Source organism: Perca fluviatilis, chromosome 5 (assembly GCF_010015445.1).
Source record: "Perca fluviatilis chromosome 5, GENO_Pfluv_1.0, whole genome shotgun sequence".
Lineage (NCBI taxonomy): Eukaryota > Metazoa > Chordata > Actinopteri > Perciformes > Percidae > Perca > Perca fluviatilis.
In genome coordinates this window covers 16292862-16311255 of record NC_053116.1, presented here as the reverse complement: position 1 = coordinate 16311255, position 18394 = coordinate 16292862, and the positions used below count along the sequence as shown (strand labels likewise).

General features: G+C 40.9%; 2 protein-coding genes across 4 annotated transcripts; both read right to left on the bottom strand.

Moving 5' to 3' along the window:
* Positions 1–359: 359 nt before the first annotated feature.
* LOC120559121 (caspase recruitment domain-containing protein 19-like) lies at positions 360–6944 on the bottom strand. 3 transcript variants are annotated; one of them, XM_039800592.1, is made up of 6 exons: positions 6820–6944; positions 4201–4346; positions 3875–4031; positions 3204–3272; positions 1195–1260; positions 360–1013 (listed from the first exon to the last, which is right to left on the bottom strand). In XM_039800592.1, the coding sequence occupies exons 2-6, from the start codon at positions 4282–4284 to the stop codon at positions 898–900; spliced, it is 492 nt and encodes a 163-aa protein (XP_039656526.1). In that variant the 5' UTR covers positions 4285–4346; positions 6820–6944; the 3' UTR covers positions 360–897. The 3 variants fall into 3 exon arrangements, with proteins under 3 accessions (XP_039656526.1, XP_039656524.1, XP_039656525.1); XM_039800590.1 differs by lacking the exon at positions 6820–6944 and adding an exon at positions 5775–6027; XM_039800591.1 differs by lacking the exon at positions 6820–6944 and adding an exon at positions 5760–6024.
* On the bottom strand, positions 6289–13325 carry LOC120559120 (sushi domain-containing protein 3). The gene is made up of 5 exons (XM_039800588.1): positions 12768–13325; positions 9905–10099; positions 8894–9041; positions 7290–7460; positions 6289–7168 (listed from the first exon to the last, which is right to left on the bottom strand). Exons 1-5 carry the CDS (start codon positions 12850–12852, stop codon positions 6838–6840), a joined length of 930 nt encoding a protein of 309 aa, XP_039656522.1. The 5' UTR covers positions 12853–13325; the 3' UTR covers positions 6289–6837.
* Positions 13326–18394: the final 5069 nt, after the last annotated feature.

Here is an 18394-nt window from a genome sequence, read left to right as displayed (position 1 = left end):
CAATAAATCTTATACCGTTGGAAAGCCTGTTTAGTTCCCTTTCAAATGGTGCCCCATTTGTAAGGAACATGCATTTGTGGGATGAGCAGCAGTGCTGAGTATGTGGTTTGCGCCCATGAAGAATTTGCCAAATCTTCTCTGCCAATGCCAAACAGCTTATTCTGCCATTGACTCATTTGGTGGATTGGATGATTGAAGTTTGAAGAAACAAGACATATTGGCAATAGAACAATTTATTCATTTCACAAACAGGAGCCTCAGTAGCTTGTGGAAGAACGATACACAGCCACAACAGCCTGGCACCACCTCCCCAATCTGGTCACCAGCCTGGTCACACACTGCTGTGGGATGGCATCCCATTCTTCAACCAGCAGTCCTGACCTCAACCCCATTGAACACTTGTGGGATCAGCTTGGGCGTGCTGTTCGTGCCAGAGTGACCAACACAACCACGTTGGCTGACTTGCGACAAATGCTGAGTTGAAAACACCTGTTTGGGTGTGCAGTTATAGCCTGGTTGACACCAGACCCTTCTCAGTTGTAACTGAGAGTGGCTTGCAGAGCAAATCTCAAATTTGCTAGAAGTTCAGGGTTTTCCCAGGCTAGTGCAGTTACTAATTTTAGCTGATTGGAATCAATAGTTCTGTACACACAATAAATCCAGATCACACTCATTACATTTTTTTCATGTAAATAGATGTTAGCTGTGGGAATTCAAGACACAGCAACTCATGTTATTGTCAGCTTCAGATTAAAAAAACAACTAAATTAGTGCTTACAAATGCATGACATTTTTAGCTCTCAAAAGCGTGTATGAGTTTGGCACAGCAAAGTGGCAATTTTCACAGCTTGTTCTTCTCATAGGTTACTTCTTAAGCATTTCAGCATCTTAACGGTCTCATTTCTTCTGCTTTCCAACCTCAGCAGAAGAAATGAAAACATATTTAGCACCTTCACTAAATCTTGCTGCAGAGCAGTGAAGAAACAGACCAGTGCTTCTCAGTGTCTCAATTTCTGTGGGCAGAGAGAGTGGCAACAAAGAGTTTTAAGATATATGGGGAGTGGTTTAGAATATGAGATAAAAGAGTTAGATGGGCTTTGGGTGATTTTTGTACAATTCTTGATATTCAAAGTAATTTCAAATGTCCAAGGACAAATAAGTCTGAACACTTCTCCATCTTTCTGTATGACTCACCTCCGTAATAGTAGAGCATTGCAATACCAGCAGCAAAACTGAAACAGCTCAGGAAGAACATTGGTCCTGCAGAAGGAAAGAGAAGAGATAATGTTGTCATCAGTGACGAATAACACAAATGAATCACAAATGAATATCTGATCAGCTGGTGGGCATATGAAACGTGCATGGGTGGGTGTCTTCCTAATAAATGATATGACCTAAAAAGCTTAGAAAAACAGAAATGTACAGTAATATATGACACAAGTCAAGAGTCCAAAGCTGCTCTGTGAAAAGACTGTCTTGTTGTTCAAACAAGCCATTGTTGTCTAAACAAACCATCATTTCCTTGTATGACTTATGATTGGGAGTCATCACTGATGACCCATTTCCCTGCTGACACACCTTTGACCCTGTGGATGCACCCCCACACTGTTCAAAGGAATGCATGACAGAGGAAGCTGTTTTGGACGAGGGGTTTACATGTGGGCTTAACTGACCCACAAAGCCAGAGCCCTGGATTTAATGGGATGATAAATGGTGAAGCAGTGCAGAGCAGGCAGGGCCCACATTCTGAAGCTCGGGGTTAAAAGGTTCAGCAGACAACTATGTTTGTTAAAGAACAAAGCTTAGTTGGGCTTAATGGGCTTATCTGAAGATCAATGAGGGGGTACAGTGCACCCTGACACACACACACACAAACAAACTGTAAGACCACCATATTAAAAAAAACTCCCTAATTGTCAGGCTGCAAAATGAAACTTCTAAACTGCAGATTAAAGGCTTGTTGAGGCCCATTAACTACAAATCATTACTACATTACACTAGTGCCCACAATTTTCCAAAGTTTTACATTTGTTTTGAGAATGACTTCCTACTTTCCAGGCAGCCACCGGTTTCAGTTCATGCCAGAATAGGATTAAAACTAGACACCTTCCTTAAACAGGCAATCCACCCAAATACCCATTGTTTGACTCAATGTGTGTTGCCTTTTGAAAAGGAACAGGACAAGAGCATACAAACAAAAGAACATTCTCTATCCCCTCGTATAAACATGAAACTCCACAGTGCCCATTTTTGTCATCCTCTCATTTTTAAGTTATGTTACCATCACATTGTAATGCAGTTTTAAAAAGGGGGCATTCAGGCTTAAGAGATGGCTGTTATGAACAGAGCTTATATGCACTTATAAGCTCTGTTGGCATGGAACCAAATCAAATATAAATCAGTCAAGTTTATAGAAGAATAATCGTGAATACAATGTGTTCTTGAATGCACCGGAGAGAAAGTGTTATTAGTTAGCATACTAGTTCCTGCTTGAAACTGCATCTCTACTTGATGATAACATACATTAGTCAACATAAACTTGTTCAAAAACACAAAGCTGACTGACTGCTTGGATTACCTCAACTAAGTTTAAAGTCTCTACAATGTGATTTCCATATTGCTCTAAAATAAAAACTGCCTGGAACACAGGTACTCAATCTAACAACATGTGCTTTGAAAAGTTGTTGACGCGTAATGTAAGGTATACGTGGATTGTATATACTTGGCTAAAACGTGTAAATAACTGTGGTCTTTCTAACAAGCAGATAGTAGATGCCTATATATGCAATTTATCTTAAAGGGATACGCCACTGTTTGTTGAAATAGGGCTTATCACGGTCTCCCCTAGCTGTAGATAGGTGGGCCAACACATTTTTTGCGCATGCATTGTTTTAGTCCGGTGCAACATTGGCAGCGCCGCCGCTAGTTAGCTTAGCGTAGTGAATGGAATCCTATGTTAGCATGTTGTGAGTAAAAGTGAGCCAACAAAAGACAAAAAAAAACAACCTAATTACTTGCACTGAGACAAAAAATGCGTTGGCCCACCTATCTACAGCCAGGGTAGAACGTGATAAGCCCTATTTCAACAAACGGTGGCGTATTCCTTTATAATATAAATCAAAAACAGAAAGCTCATGCTCACACTGCTGCCGAGTAATGCTCTGCTTTACTCGGCAGCAGTGTGAGGTGTTGATTAGATTTACCTCTGTCATTAAGCAGACGTCGCTCTGGGTGGATCGCCACATTGTTAGTCCATTTTGGATCAGCCACCTCTAGAACAGAGAGTTAAAATGGTTAATGGGTAAACCCACACTTTGAATAACAGCCTGTGTAATGTCACATCCACTACTTGAACTGTAGTCCAGGCAGCACATTGGCTTCTCTCTGAATAGGATAAGCCTCCATAAGGCCAGACAGGGCAATTACACAGCAGGGGATCCACCATTATGGGACACCGGGGAAGTTGCTAGTAAGATTTGCCAACCCATCTCACCTAAAACATATCAGATAAACTGGACAACATAACTTTGAAAACATGAATGAAAAAGTAAGGGGAGCATAAATGGATACATATTTTAATACAAACAACTTGTGTAAGCAGAGAGAAACTTTTCAGGTTTAAACCACTAATCCACAAGATGATGTGTTTGAACACTGGTACATGACTATGCCAGATACATGTGGATTAATACACATTTGGCATTTTCTGGATGTTGATGTCACTTCCATTTTATTTATTTGGACCTACTATACTACTATATTCTACTATACCTTTAATTTTATCTCCCCACTAAACTGCTACAAGGCATTTCTACACTTTCATTCGAAAAATACATTCACGTGTGACTCTGCTGAACCACATTTTTGTTTTTACCTCTTTGTATGACTCTGGTGGGCAGGCTGGCGTAAACGTCCTCAGCGTGGATGTGAAGTCCTCTGTAGAATTCATAACACGCCTCCTCGCCCTTCCCATACAGGTGCTTCAACAGCTCAGGTAGCCGCACCCTGGTGGGCACGCTCAGGTTCCTGAACTGCAGGGAGACACATGCTGAATTGAATCACTAAACACACCTGTATACCTGCATACTTCTGTTGCAAGTTCCATTTTTAGTTTGGCAGATTCAAGTGTAAGGGCATGATGACTGTCAAAACAGGATGTTTTGTGTTGTTAGAATGATGTCAAATGTTCTCTGTAGTGACCATGTGGGCTTCCTTGTCACTGAGTATCTGGGGGTATATCCTGTTCAGCTGCAGCACCAGTCTGTCAACCAGTTCAGTTTCCATCCTCTGGTCTGAGCACAGGAAATGGGCGTCCCTCTGGAGCTGCTCATGGTAATCGTCAATGTCTAGTCAAGAATGATAGAAATGACAACATTAAAAGGAGAGACGAGCAAGAGGCAGTGTCAAATAAAATGCACTCTACACTACATATATACTTGAATTCCTAAATTCATTTTCATAAATGCATCAGTGATCTAAAATTGCATGTACCATTGTGTGGTCAGGTCAAAAACTTATGGCCCTGTACATTTAGAGCATGGTACAAAGCTCTAATTGATGGCCCACAGATTTTGTCAAGTCTTAAGTAGTTTCTTAGTACGCAGCGGGTCTTGGCATCAGTCCTGTTCTGAAAATAAATGACTAAGAGGTTTATTCTCCTGTTGAGAAAGGTGTTTTTGTCCATTTGGCAACAACCTTGCATGAATACCAAGTCAACTTAGTTAGGGCGTGCATAAATAACAGACAGATGTTATAATGGAGAGCCTGTGAGGCGTGCAGTAAATACCAGTTCTTTGTTGACTGTTACAGGAGCTGCATGGTTCAACTCAATGGTAATTTGAGGGTGTATTTTATAGTGATTTTGCCACCAAATCCCACATTTTCCTGCCAACTCACTGTTGATGTCCTCCCCAGCTCACTACATCATCATCACTTAGGTGTAACTTACACTTAGGACATAATGACAAAAAGGTGATGAGCAAAGAAGCAGATCTCCTATTAAGTGTCTCTTAGTAAGTCTTGGTTAAGGGTTTACTTGTGACCATTGTTGATCTCTGCCTGTGCATTAATGTGATTCACATCCGTCATTAGGATTTCTGAAAAATGTCCACATTAGACAGGCAGATTTGTGCTTTCAACTGATCAACAGCTAATAGAGATGCAGCAATTTTATATCACATAGATACGAAATTAGAGTTAGTTCTGTGTTATCTGTTGTCATCAAGTAAATCTAGTTTTCTTTTTCTTTACACAACTAGCAACATCTATAAACAAGTCAGGCAGAATATCCTGCTATAAACAAAAAAAACAAACAAAAAAAGAGTAGCAAGAGTAGATAAAACCGCCTCATAATGTCAGATTTGAGCCAATTCTTTATGAAAAAAATTGATTCTGAGACCAGACTTGGATGTGACTGACAAAAAGAAAGAGCTTCATTGTGCATATCTTTTTATAAAGGGCTGGGTAGCTCTATTAAATAACATAATATAAAGATTAAACTGCTGATGATTTATTTATAGGCTTGATATCTGAACAGAAAAGTAGGTAGTTGGCCTAGTAGTTAAGTAACACCCAAATACTTCCGTCACATGAAGCCAAAAGCAATGCATTTCGTAACACATTGCTATACAAAACTGTAGATTTTATGCAACAAGTGGCGCATCCACACAGCACAGTAGGCGGTCAGCGATCCTTTCCTAGAAGTCAGCGCGCGCGAATGGATTTCTGTAAATGATCCAAATCGAGACAAAACATCTTACCCGTGATTCACAAACCTGTCATAATGACAAACAAACGTCACATGGGACTTGCTCTTTCCGACCGACAGCCTCCCGATAAAACTTCCTGGTCTCCCTGGCGTGACGGTCTCTGCTGTCCAGTTACATCACCACGCTGCGCCGCCTAGGGCCGCATGACTGACCTCAGGGTGATTATCAGTCCGCAGACAGCGGCAGTGGACTGACTGAGCTGACAGGCAGATTACCAGGATCTAAGCTTTCTGTTGCAAACAGCAACACAGAGGTGACATTTATCAATTTATTTTATTCCCTTCTTTAATTTATACCAATGTCAATTAGACATAATAATAATAATAATAATAATAATAATAATAATAATAATAATAATACTACATATGTAATAATAAATAATGTGTAAGCTACATCATTATACAGTCAAAATCACTATACTGCTGCTGCCTTCTCATGTTGGCTTGTAAACATTCGGATTGGTCTCTCAAAGGGAAATGTACAACGTTGCACTCCTCCCATTGCAATACAGTCTCACTCATTATCAGTAGAAGTTTTTCATTTATTTACATTCTTTAAAATAAATGTACACACTGGCAAACTGTGCTTTCCAGCTGCTCTCCTTACTAAACAAAGTGGACTTTCCAGGCCTGGATGAGTTTCTCAGACCACTTCCTCAGCTGTCTACAATGTATTGTGAACTAAAAAAAACACCTTAATCGTTAACTTCAACCAAAACATAACAATTTGATATTGGTTTCTGCAAAGCTCAATTGAGGGCATGAATGTCCCTTGACTTTCTAATTACATGGAGTGTCATCCAACAAGGCTGATGTCCTGAAAGTGCAATGGCTCCCTTTTTCAGACAGAGGGCGGTGTGCCATTACAGTTTACAAAAGGCACATAATCTGTCTGTCAGATCAGTATGCCTATAGAGCCTTTATACTGTGCAGAACTGCAGACGTTATAATTTCAACAAGACAAGGAATGTTCAGTTATTACTTCCCATAGTCCTCATCGTACAGACCACCATATTTGGCCAGTAAACAAGTTCTTGACTCATGGTATTCACCTCCAGTGTAATGTGTCCTCACACTGATATAATACGAATGGAAAAGTCTTTGGCAGGGTTATTATTCCTCGTGTTGGACTCATCTGTGGTTGATGGGTTCACTCCTGACAAACTGCTCTGCTGTCCTCCATACTGCCACACCACACCAGGCCCCATTGCTGAGATCTGGTGATCTGGGTTCATAGTTTGACTGGAGGACTGAGGAGGTCCGTTGTATTCAGGTGGACCAGAGATCTGTGCAGATTCTAAATTTCGGAGTGAGAGAGGCTGGTTATAGCCGGGGAGAGTAGAAAGCAGAGGAGTGCGGCCATATGTGCAGTCAGCACTATAGGCGAACTGCTGATGACATCTGTGGAGGAAAAAGACAGGAAGTTGTTGTTTATGCTGCTCTGCATGTCTTCAGGGACATTTTGAAAAAAAGAAATTCTCCCTTTTTTGACCGTTTAAGCAAAGATCAGCCCACATCTCACCTGCAGACTTGCATGTTGTCACACATGGCTGAGTAATCGGTGTCCCACAGTGAAAGCACCTTCTCCTGGGTATTGTTGTTGTTGTTGTTCCTGCCTTTATGGCCGCTGCGAGACCTGCTGTTGTCCTCCTGATGTTGGGCCTGCTCCTCCCAATCCCACATATCTGACTCCCTGTTTAAAAGAATCCAATACAAACCTGCAGTCAGTATTTCAGTTTGTAAATGCATCACAGGAAACTGACTGTTAACTCTCTTCTTTGCTCTTCTGCATCATTTACTTCCAGTAATGGATATAACCAAGTACATTACCTACAATTGATTTGAGTTATTTCCATTTTATATTATATTTCCTACTCCATTAATCATCTTAGATTCATCTTGTGACCCTCAGCCCTTATTTTTACTTAAAGGCTCCTTGTGGTGTTTTTGACCTCTAGTAGCTATTGAGCTGTTTATCTATGAGTGGGTCCCTGTTTTGTTTATCTCATGCACAAGGACACACATGCATGCGCGCACAGATGGGGGATGTTGTGCACAGTCCTGATAATGGTTTCATATTATTCTATAAAAATATGCAGCAATGTGCCAAGAAGAAGACAGCGAGCCAGTAAACATGGATGTAAACAATGCTGGATTTAAAATACTTTAAAATGGGCTTTGCAAATGTTTTATGAGGAAGGAAATGCTTTCAACACATTTGTTAGAGCTCAAGGATACACACAATGCATTTGTGTAAGTAACAGTGACATACATAACTTTTGTTTCTCCACAGGACCCCTTTAAAGGAACACGCCGACTTATTGGGAATTTAGCTTATTCACCGTAACCCCCAGAATTAGACAAGTCGATACATACCCTTCTTATCTCAGTGCGTGCCTTCTATCCTGTAGCGTTGGCGGCTATACTGACGAGCCTTAGCGGCATCAGCTCATAGGGTATCCGTAATCTGCTGCTTCTCGAATAAGTGACAATATCGCATGCTGTCTTATTTACATTGTGTGATTTAGAGTCATAAGATTCTATAAAAACATAATAGCTGAGACACAGCCATCTTCTAACCGTAAACAAACCGGGAACTATATTCTCAGGCGGAAGAATATAGTACTTGGGCGGAGTGATTTGCTTTGCAGCAAGCCTGTCTGAGAATATAGTTCCCGGTTTGTTTACGGTTAGAAGATGGCTGTGTCTCATGTTACGTTGTTTTTTGTACACGCTGTGACTCTAAAATCACAACATGTAAACAGGAACATGTTGGCGTTATTTTGTCACTTATTCGGAGCAGTAGGATTACTGGAACCATTCACCTGCCTGTTCTGTTATGGGCTGATGCCGCTGGAGCCGTCAGACAGCCGGAGCAGTAGGCTAGTTGGAACCAGTTACCTGCAGGATCTGTGCTGGGCTAAGCTAATGCTGGAGCCGTCAGACAGCATTACAGCACGCACGGAGATGAGAAGGGTATGTATCGACTTGTCTTACTCTGGGGGTTACGGTGAATAAGCTAAATTCCCAATAAGTCGGCGTGTTCCTTTAAGAAGGACTTGAAATGAATGACTTTTACTTGTAATAAAATACTTTTACATTGTGGTATTGTTACTTTTAAGTCACCTGTCGTGCTTTTTCCTTTTGTCCTTTTTGATACAGTCGAGCAAACAGCAGGTGATGAAGGCAACAGACATGAAGAAGATTATGGCCAAGCTTACGATGGATGCCAGCATAGCCACACGGAAACCATAGTCCTCATAGGGAGACAGAGCTGGAGTGAAAGAGAGAGGAAGACTGTTGACTGATTTATCCACTTTATTTCCATGTCATGCACTCAACGTGTTAGACAGCTCCATTCATCATGCTGCAGAATCTATGTGCAACGATTTCTTATCAGACTCAGGTACCACACAAAACACTGCCACCTTAGGCTTTACGGATAAAGTCAGCCACATAGACGGCTTTAGCACAAATCTGTCATTATCATTTAACCAGAGGGGATTGGCAAAAATAAAGTAATTTTACATGCCAGCTTGTTATGGAAAGGACAATGAAACATCAATTCCATTTTTTATCTCTTTCAGTTTCACATGAGGCAGCTTCTTCTCTCCCATGATGATTGATCCTAAAACATAATTAAGATCCTGCTCTCACTTTTTCCACTCGCTCATCAAGAGAGCAGCTAACTGTGCACCTGCTTGAAATTATTCCTCTCTATCTCCATTAGCATTAATAATCTCTTTTAATGAGCTTTATCCCCAAGCAAGACATTATTTCTCTTGAATATGTCCTCACATAATTTAGAAGAATTAATTATTGCAAGCCAAATCATACCTCAAGTGTCTTCATGTAACATTGCCCATAGCCACAATGCCTATCACATAATGTTTAAAATATATATATATATTTATATATATATATAAATATATATATGTATTTATATATATATATATATACATATATATACATATATATATATATATCATATCATTATATATATATATATTCATGGGAAGTTTTGCAGCTGCTCCAATTCTCCCAGTAAAAGCGTTTTGAACATTTTAACTGCACACACATATTTGTGTTATAAAGTGTATGAATAACTGACATATCAAGGTCTTAGTTCCTACTCACGTGTACAGTAGTTCTCTCCCACCCATTGGGTGCTGTTGGCGCCCAAGACACACTTTAGCTCACGTCCAACCAGTTTGTGTTTGGCTGGGCACTGCAGGGAAATGACTGTGCCCACAGTCGTGCCATTGCCCTGGATGATCCTCTGGGTGCCCAGTGTCGGCAGGGGCATGGGTGTGCACTGAGCCTGGTTCTGACCTAAAAAAAAAAAAAAAGCTAACAGTCAGTTGGACTTATTATGTCAAAACTCTACACACAAGCCAATCAGACATAGTACTTGAAGATTAACAACTTACATCTATGCCAAAATGAAACACTGCAATCAAAACTTAACACTCCTTTTTAAAAATGAAATCTTTACACACAAGCACCATTTGAATTCCTCTTTCATATCACCAGCAACACACTGATGGGCTTTATATAAAACACTGCAGTCTTTGTGTTTCTATTTTTACTGTCATTTTCTCAGACTCAGTCTTCTGTAAAACTCAAAAGTAGAATTTCTGCAGTAATCTAACAGTTTTTACAAAAAACAAACATCCTTACCGAAGTAAAGAAAAATAGAATCACAAATCATCAAATTTAGCAACAAAACAAAAGTAAAAAAAACAACCAGTTACTGGATAAATTGCTATTGGGAAAAAAAAAACATATACTTGTTTTGTGCGTGTGTTTGTTTATGTGTGTGTGTGTGTGTGTCCGTGTGTGTGTGGTGGGGGACTGGGGGGGCGGGAGGCGCGGATCCTGCTTTCTGTTCGGATCTGGCCACAACACCTCGTCAACATCACAGGCGATGTCTCTTCCACTTCCGACTTCTCTCTCTCTCTTTGTCCTCCTCATACTCTGACTCTCATTGCCTCCATGCTTGCAAAGTTCTCAAAATGGCTCACCTGAGGCCTAAATGTAGTGCTAAGGCTCAGACCGATTGGTGTTCTGTTTTCTGTGCAAGTGTTTTCAGGTGTGTATGTAAGTGCCTACAATTGACATTTGAGTTTTGCATTTTAAACAGAGTGTTTTCCCAATGATAACAGGGAATTTTGTTTTTGAACAAAGTGTCTAATGTAAGAAAACGTGTGTAGTGTTTCACAAAAAGTGTGTTAAAGAATTGCAAACAAAGTGCAAAGTTGACACTGTGTTTAAGCTATGGTTACACTGTGTTTAAGGAATGCTACAAGAAGTTTAGGTATTGAGGCTTTGGTCTAAGCATTCGTTTTTAGTGTGTAAGCAATGGACAAAAACTGTAATCATCAAAAGTTCAGCGAAAGTTTGAATATATGTTTAATTTATGTATCTTCAAAAGAAATTTGTTTGCACAGAGATGCTCAGACAACTCAGAATTCAAAAGAAGCACAGCAACTATTCAGGGTGAACAGGGTGTGAACAACAAAAAAGGATGAAGCGCTGCAGATGAGATTCAATGTGGGATGGGACCATCATTCCACAGCTATCAGCACTGAACCCCTGTAGGGCTGTACAACGCGGCATGACAAAACACAGCCCCCCTGTAACAGCCTGGTGCTGTATCGGATTCTTACAGTATATCGAAGCAGGAAACGTGATAAATCATTAAACAAAAGGCCTGCGAGGCAGTGGAAACACACGGGCCATCTGGAGCCATACTAAACAACCAGTTATCATACAGCACAGCACAGTGCTCAGCATACTACAGGAGGGGAGGTCTCTCACTGTGTCTGCTTAGTACGCCAGCAGTCTGACAAGAAGAACCTCCAACAAAAGAGTATCACTTCATCATGACACAAGCTGTTGGAATGCAAATAAACACAATGACATCAAGTCGGTGATTTCTAACATCAGGACAATGTGATTAGGCCCAGGAAAAGTCAGAGCCAGCTTGTTTACTGAGGGAAACCTGCTTCTGGTTTGCACTGAAAAAAACTATGGCCTTGTGGCATTGGCGAAAGTTTGAAGTGGTCCTCTTTATAATTTCTAAATGAAGGAAAACATCCAAGAATCTGACAGTAGCTGTGCACTTGGAGAAACATGTTAACACCACACAAGGGGTGTCAAGTCACACCAAAAGTTTGTGGTGTCACAGACAGAATGACAAAAAGAAATAAGGCAAGAGAAGTATATGTACATTTTCTTAAAGAATTAGGCTTCTGTTCAAATTTTACTATGACGGGCCAGACCCAACAGGGATAAATACATATATGAAAGCTATTAGAAATAGCTCACCATATTCAAGTTTATGTAACACAAGGACACTTCCGATAAATGAGCATCACTTTTATGTAACGCGCCCGTGTGTGTGTGTGTGTGTGTGTGTGTGTGTGTACGTGCGTGCTTGTGACTGTGTGAGCGTGCGTGTGAGATGCTCAGCTGTGCATCGGTGCGAGAAGTTTCTGATGTTAAGCTTTGCCTCCCTTTTTCACTTCCTCTTTTTTTTATTATTAGATCTGACAGAAAGGTGTGCATGGAGTTCAATTAAGGTTCCCTCTAAACCCCCAGCTGACAGCTTGAATGATGTATAAGTGTAGCCTATTTATTAATGCGATTTATGTTTGTTAAATTATTACACACCTATCAATAAAAGTCCGCAAATGTGTCATATTATAGGCTATATATCTTTACTATTAATGGTCTAACAATTGTTACAACAAGTAGGCTACTGTAAGTCCCTAAAGCATCAAGGTAACACATACACAGGGCTCCAAGACACACAATTTGGAGATTAGGCTACCTTGGCACAAAATATGTAATACGTAAAATCCTAAAATACAGGCATGTATGTTAATAATATCACTGCACTAAGAGATAAGTCAAAGAAAACATATCCCCGTCCCACACGCTCAACTCGAGTAGGTCTATGTATTAGACATGGTTCGCGATGGCATAGATGTCTTACCTGACTTATTCCGGTCACGACTGTCATCTTTGTTTGTAAAATCAGTCCTGGGCACATCTGCTATTGAAGCTGTTGCTGCTGACATTGTTGGGACAGACAGACGCCCCCCCAAGTCCGCGCTTTGGTTGTGCGTAAAGACTGCGCAACGGTGCTGCTCTGTGCCCGGTACAGGGTAAACAAGTCGGGATTCCGTATAGCTGGAATTGTGCGTGAGCGTCTCCGCGCGATTTTATTCGCCTTTCTACCTTCCAGTGAACAGCTTGACATCCACAGAGTCCTCCCACAATGCTTTCTCACCGCAACATTAACGTATACTAATTCCACGGTCTGGACAGCGCGCTGTGGCTGCTGTCGCGCAAGCGGATGAGCGCTCGAGTGGACGAAGAGAGAATGAAGTGATCGGTCGAGACCTTGTCGACCAAAGAAAGAAATGACTTTGTGGATTACATCAGGTCAGCTCAAGTTGGATATCCGAGCTGCGCTTTGTGAGCAGGCCAGTGACGAGTAACTATAGCAGCAATGAACCCGCTCTTTGTGGGCAGGATGTCGCACCGCTGCTCTATTCGAGTCAGGATGTGGTGCTTCAGACAGGGTTGAACACGTGATATAAAAAAAAACATTTAAAAAAAAACAATCATTGATGTAAAGTTCATCTTTAAGGAATATGACGGCATTTTACAATCCTGACTCCAGTATCCACATTTCTACAGTTAATGTTTGCACACACAAATCAGGCATAAGTGTTTGAGAGAGAGAGAGAGAGAGAGAGAGAGAGAGAGAGAGAGAGAGAGAGAGAGTTCCAAATCAAAGAGAGCTGGTTCCCAAAGAGATTGAGTGCTTGATCATGTCCAAACTTCACTGAAGATATGCAAGCTAGGACCTTCCATCACTAAACTAATACCACCGGCTTCAAATGTGATACAGGATGCTCATTTATAATGCTGGCAAGTTGCGACAGTTAGTAGTGCCAAATACAGAGGGAGGAACAGTCAAACTGATAATATGCTATAATAGAAAAGGGTCTTATAAAAGCTGTGACAGGGAAACACAATATTACAGACACAATATTAGTGAAATTAGTACATGGAAATACATTTGACTGTACAATGTCCAAACTGTGGTTTCCCTGTAAATAACTACACTCATTGCTTTCTTAATGTTTATTGTCTGATTACATGTTCAACATCATTTTTTTCTCACTTATCTGTGTCTAACTGTGTCACAGTTCGGTTAGACTTGTGGTGAAGGTGATATCTGGTGACCTGGATGATATGAATCATGCAACTGCTTCACTTGACTTCAGTTTTACTGACAGGTTTCTTAATAGAACGAGTAACGTGGATGGAAACACACACACACACACACACACACACAGAGCACAAAAAAGCAATATAAAGGGTTCCTTCTTTCACTTTGCATTCTCATCTGAAAGCAGAACTTTACTCTTGTTCAAACTGCACGTCGGCCGTTCTAATGTCATTGAGAATTCTGGGCATGCATGAGACGCTTTCTGCTGTGGGTGATAAGTGTCTCCACAGGCGCAGCCCTGCTGTTCACCTGAGCAAACCCCTACACACCACCTCAGACACAATGGGAGCCTCTGTTCAGACCGCAGTTTGCCTCATTAGTCATGAATACATTACCATAGCTGATTAAAAGTGTTCATACTTGAGGCGTAAGGACTATGTAAATGCTCAAGAGTTGTGTTCATAACTGTCCTAAACTATGATGATTATCGTACCCTCTGTGTTACACTGTTCTTTAGGATACCTTTAGCTAAAGAAACCTTGTCAAGTTATAGCAAGCACAGGTATGTTATGGTTGCCTGGACAAACTCATCATCAGTCTCTAGGCATTAAACAAGTCTCATAACATTTCGAAATTGGTGTTCAGCTCCCAGTTCTCCCAGATATTGCTGAAAGCAAGCCAGATTCCTTAAATAAACATTTTGTTAAAGGTGCTATATAAAACATTTAGAACATAAACATAGCAGCAAACAACTAGTGGAGTAATGGTGAGAGCCGTATATAGCGCCTTTAAATCAATCGACTGCTTAGTGTCCACAGTTATACAACTTTTGATTCCACAAATTCAGTGTTTAAAAATATTTTTACATAACCTTTCATGGAGGAAGATAGAGAAAGAGACACAGTGGGTGAGGACATTTTGAGAAATTTGTGTGCTTAATGTGTTTGAGTTTTCTCTTTTAATTTGGAGACGGTTGCTACAGCAACAGTTAATGTGTTCTGGCATAGTCTCAGCGGCTACAGTTTGGACTCTCAGTGCCTTCCACTTTATTCTCTGCCCAGGCTTGTGTGCTCTGTACTCTGTGCAGTCCAATATAAAACCGGGAGGCTTGCTAATTAAGGCCAGGACAGTCAATGATGCAATTAAAACAGAAATAGACATTGACCAAAAAGAGGATGCTTTCTGGCTGTTGCAGTTTTGTTATTACAGTTTTTTCCGATTGCTTACACACTGAAATCAAAAGTATTACACAATTATCAAAACCTTACACTCAAGGAGCAAAACATTGGCCCAGATGTGCACCACTATAAGCACAATGTTAGCCTCATACTTTTTGCTTGTATACATTAGTCACAGAAGTATATCATGATGTCACTTCCTTGCAGTTCCAAAGAAACGACAAATTAACACACCTATGAGCCAATCTGTGGAACACAGCCATCAGGTGCTCAAACAATATGATTGCTTAATGGTTGTAGACACACCAATCAGGTTTACAGTTTTTTACAATTGCTTACACACTAAAATTAAAACTTTCCCACAAGTAGCAAAACCTTACACTCAAGAAGCAAAACACTAGCCTAGATCTGCACAACTGTAAGCACATTGTCAGCTTCACACTTTTTGCAAAACATCACACACAATGATTTGCAAAACACTAAACACACTTGTATGCATTTGACACAGAAATGTATCATGATTTAATTTCCTTGCAATTTCAAAGCAAAGGCTTTCAAATGAACACACCCATGAACCAATTTGTAAACCAACCCCAATCCCCCCCCAAACACAAAGACAAGATGAAATGTCAATGTGAAACAAAGCTTTTGTTAAGGTATACTACAATGTTCTGAAAGTAGCTGTGAAGTGGTTGAAAAGGCACTGTAAACAATGTAAGTACAGTAAAACAGAAATATTTATTGGGAAAACATTAGTTCATTCGTAGCAAAAAAAGAAAAATATTAATGGTGTGTGTTTGTGTGTGTGTTTTTTTTGGGGGCAGAATTGTACTTTTAATGAGTGCAGGAGCCACTGTAAGCTACTAGAGGTTCTCTCCGTCCATCGATGGTCCTTCCTCTTTCCCTCCTCTCCTCGTCCCCGTCTCTTCCTCCTACTCCCCTACTGTATTGTTGGCACCATTGTTCCAAACAGGTAATCTATTTGGTTGTAAGGCTATACAAGCAATTGTTGTCTTACAAATGTTTGCACATGTAAGTGTGTGTGTGTCTGGTGCTATTTGTGTTTGTTTTTGTTGTAGGTTTTATGCGAGAAGCAGAATTTGAGATTGTGTGTTTGATTTGGTAGGTCAAGACAAAAGATTTGTGTTAAGTTAAACTGTAAACACAGCCACCAGGTACGCAAACACATGATTGCTTAATTGTAGACACACCAATCAGGTTTAAGCGCTATATAAAATGCAGCAGGTAAGTTCACCTGCCCTCAACCAAAATGGAAGGAGTCAGAAGAAGAAGACTGAGAGTGAGAGGGAGAATCCACAGAGGAGGAGAAGGAGGTAGAGGAAGAGGAAGAGGGAAAGGAAGACCTGAAGCCGGAAAATATGCTCAAAGAAGAAGAGGACCAAATTTATCAAATGAAAGTTGCGCAACACTAGTGGACCATGTTGTGAACCACGGATTGACGCTGAGGGAGGCTGGACTAAGAGTTCAGCCAAATCTTAGCAGATATACAGCGGCATCTGTCATGAGGACATTTCAACAAGGAAACGGGTAAAAGAAAATCTGTCTACAGTTACAGTAATCAGCTGCTCATTGTATGCACCATATCAGCACTTTTGATACCCCTCCCTGTGACATTTGAGGATTGAGGGTCGAGAACGACAAGGAGGAAGGGGCCCATATTCACACGAGGGCTTACGATCTGCGGCCCCAGGCTCAGGTACCCCTCAGGCCCTGGAGGGCGCCTGTGACCAAGTTGACGCCGCAGCTGCGCAAGGATGGATTTGACATTCAAGACGGTTGTCTTGCCAATGAGGATGTTTGCCTGTGATGTTGATGAAATTCTCTGGCCAGATCAAGCTAGGCGAAGAGATAATGTCTAGTATTTTTCCGTGTATTTCTGTGTTTTTTTGTGATTGTAACCTGTACTGGATACCGTATTTTATGTTTGTCTGTTGTTTGGTGAGCTAATAGTGTTATGTAAACTACTGTTTACAACTGTGTTGATTCTCCATGTTGACATGTTGACTGATTTGGGTATATGGAGAGAAATAAATTATATTTTCCTCAGTCTGCAGCATTGATCTAGTGTAGTGTGTGGTGAACTTACTGTAAATTTGCACTTTCTCTGTGTACTTCATTTACAGTACTCTAATCACTGAGAAGTAGAATTGCTAAAAGTGTTTTAGGTTAGCAACAGCAGTGTGTAACTGGTTCAAACAGAATTAAGTCATATGAAACATGTTATTTCATATGGTAAAAAAAATGTTTTTAGAAATTAGTGAATAGTTAGCAAGAGTGTTTCATTTAGCAAAGGGTCTGAGGTGTTCTGCTAATTGGGTGTGTGGTTGTGCTAATTGTGGGTATAGTGTTTTGAAAAACCGGTCCGTTTTCAAAATAGTGCTTAGGCAATCGGAAAAAAACTGTAACCTGATCCGACCGGAGAGACAGAGAAAAGGTAAGGGAGGTGAGACTGGTCAGCTCTGTGTGTCCGCACTGCCCCTGACACAGTGGGACACAGTGGCTCTGCTGGGTGGGGTACCACTCCATCACACAGGTAATTAATCAGAGCAGGAGGGGCACCATGTCACACTGCCAACGGCCCCATGTCAACACTGCTGCTCGGATCAGGCCACATATGGCTGCAGGTCTGGGTGGAGGAGACTAAAGGTGCCCTCTCTGAAGTGTCCTTGGTTAGTTCCTAAAGTGATAAAAATCCATGAGGCAGTTATTTTATTCAAAGGTTTCTTCTACATAGGGAATGAAGAGCTTTGTTCAGTGGGGCCCTGGTATAAGTATGAGTCATCATGAACCTGCAAAATAAACTCTATTTGTAACTGAAACATAAAGTTAAGAGTATAGAGTACTTAACCAGAAACCATTTAATGTTGACGTCAGAGTATCATTAAGGATAGACTGTCTCTGTACTGCTGAGAAATGCATATGGCTGAAAACCCTTGCAAAATGACAAGCACATTCTCTCTTTTCTCTCTCTCTCTCACACACACACACACACACACACACACACACAACACACACACACACACACACACACACACACACACACACACACACACACCTGGTGATCTGTCTATAACATCATTAACGCTCCTTTCTCTGTCCTCGGTGTCTGTAATCTCTGAACAAATCACTTGCTCAGGTTGGATTGTGGCCACCAGCGACTGGGCCGCTCCATAAATCTGC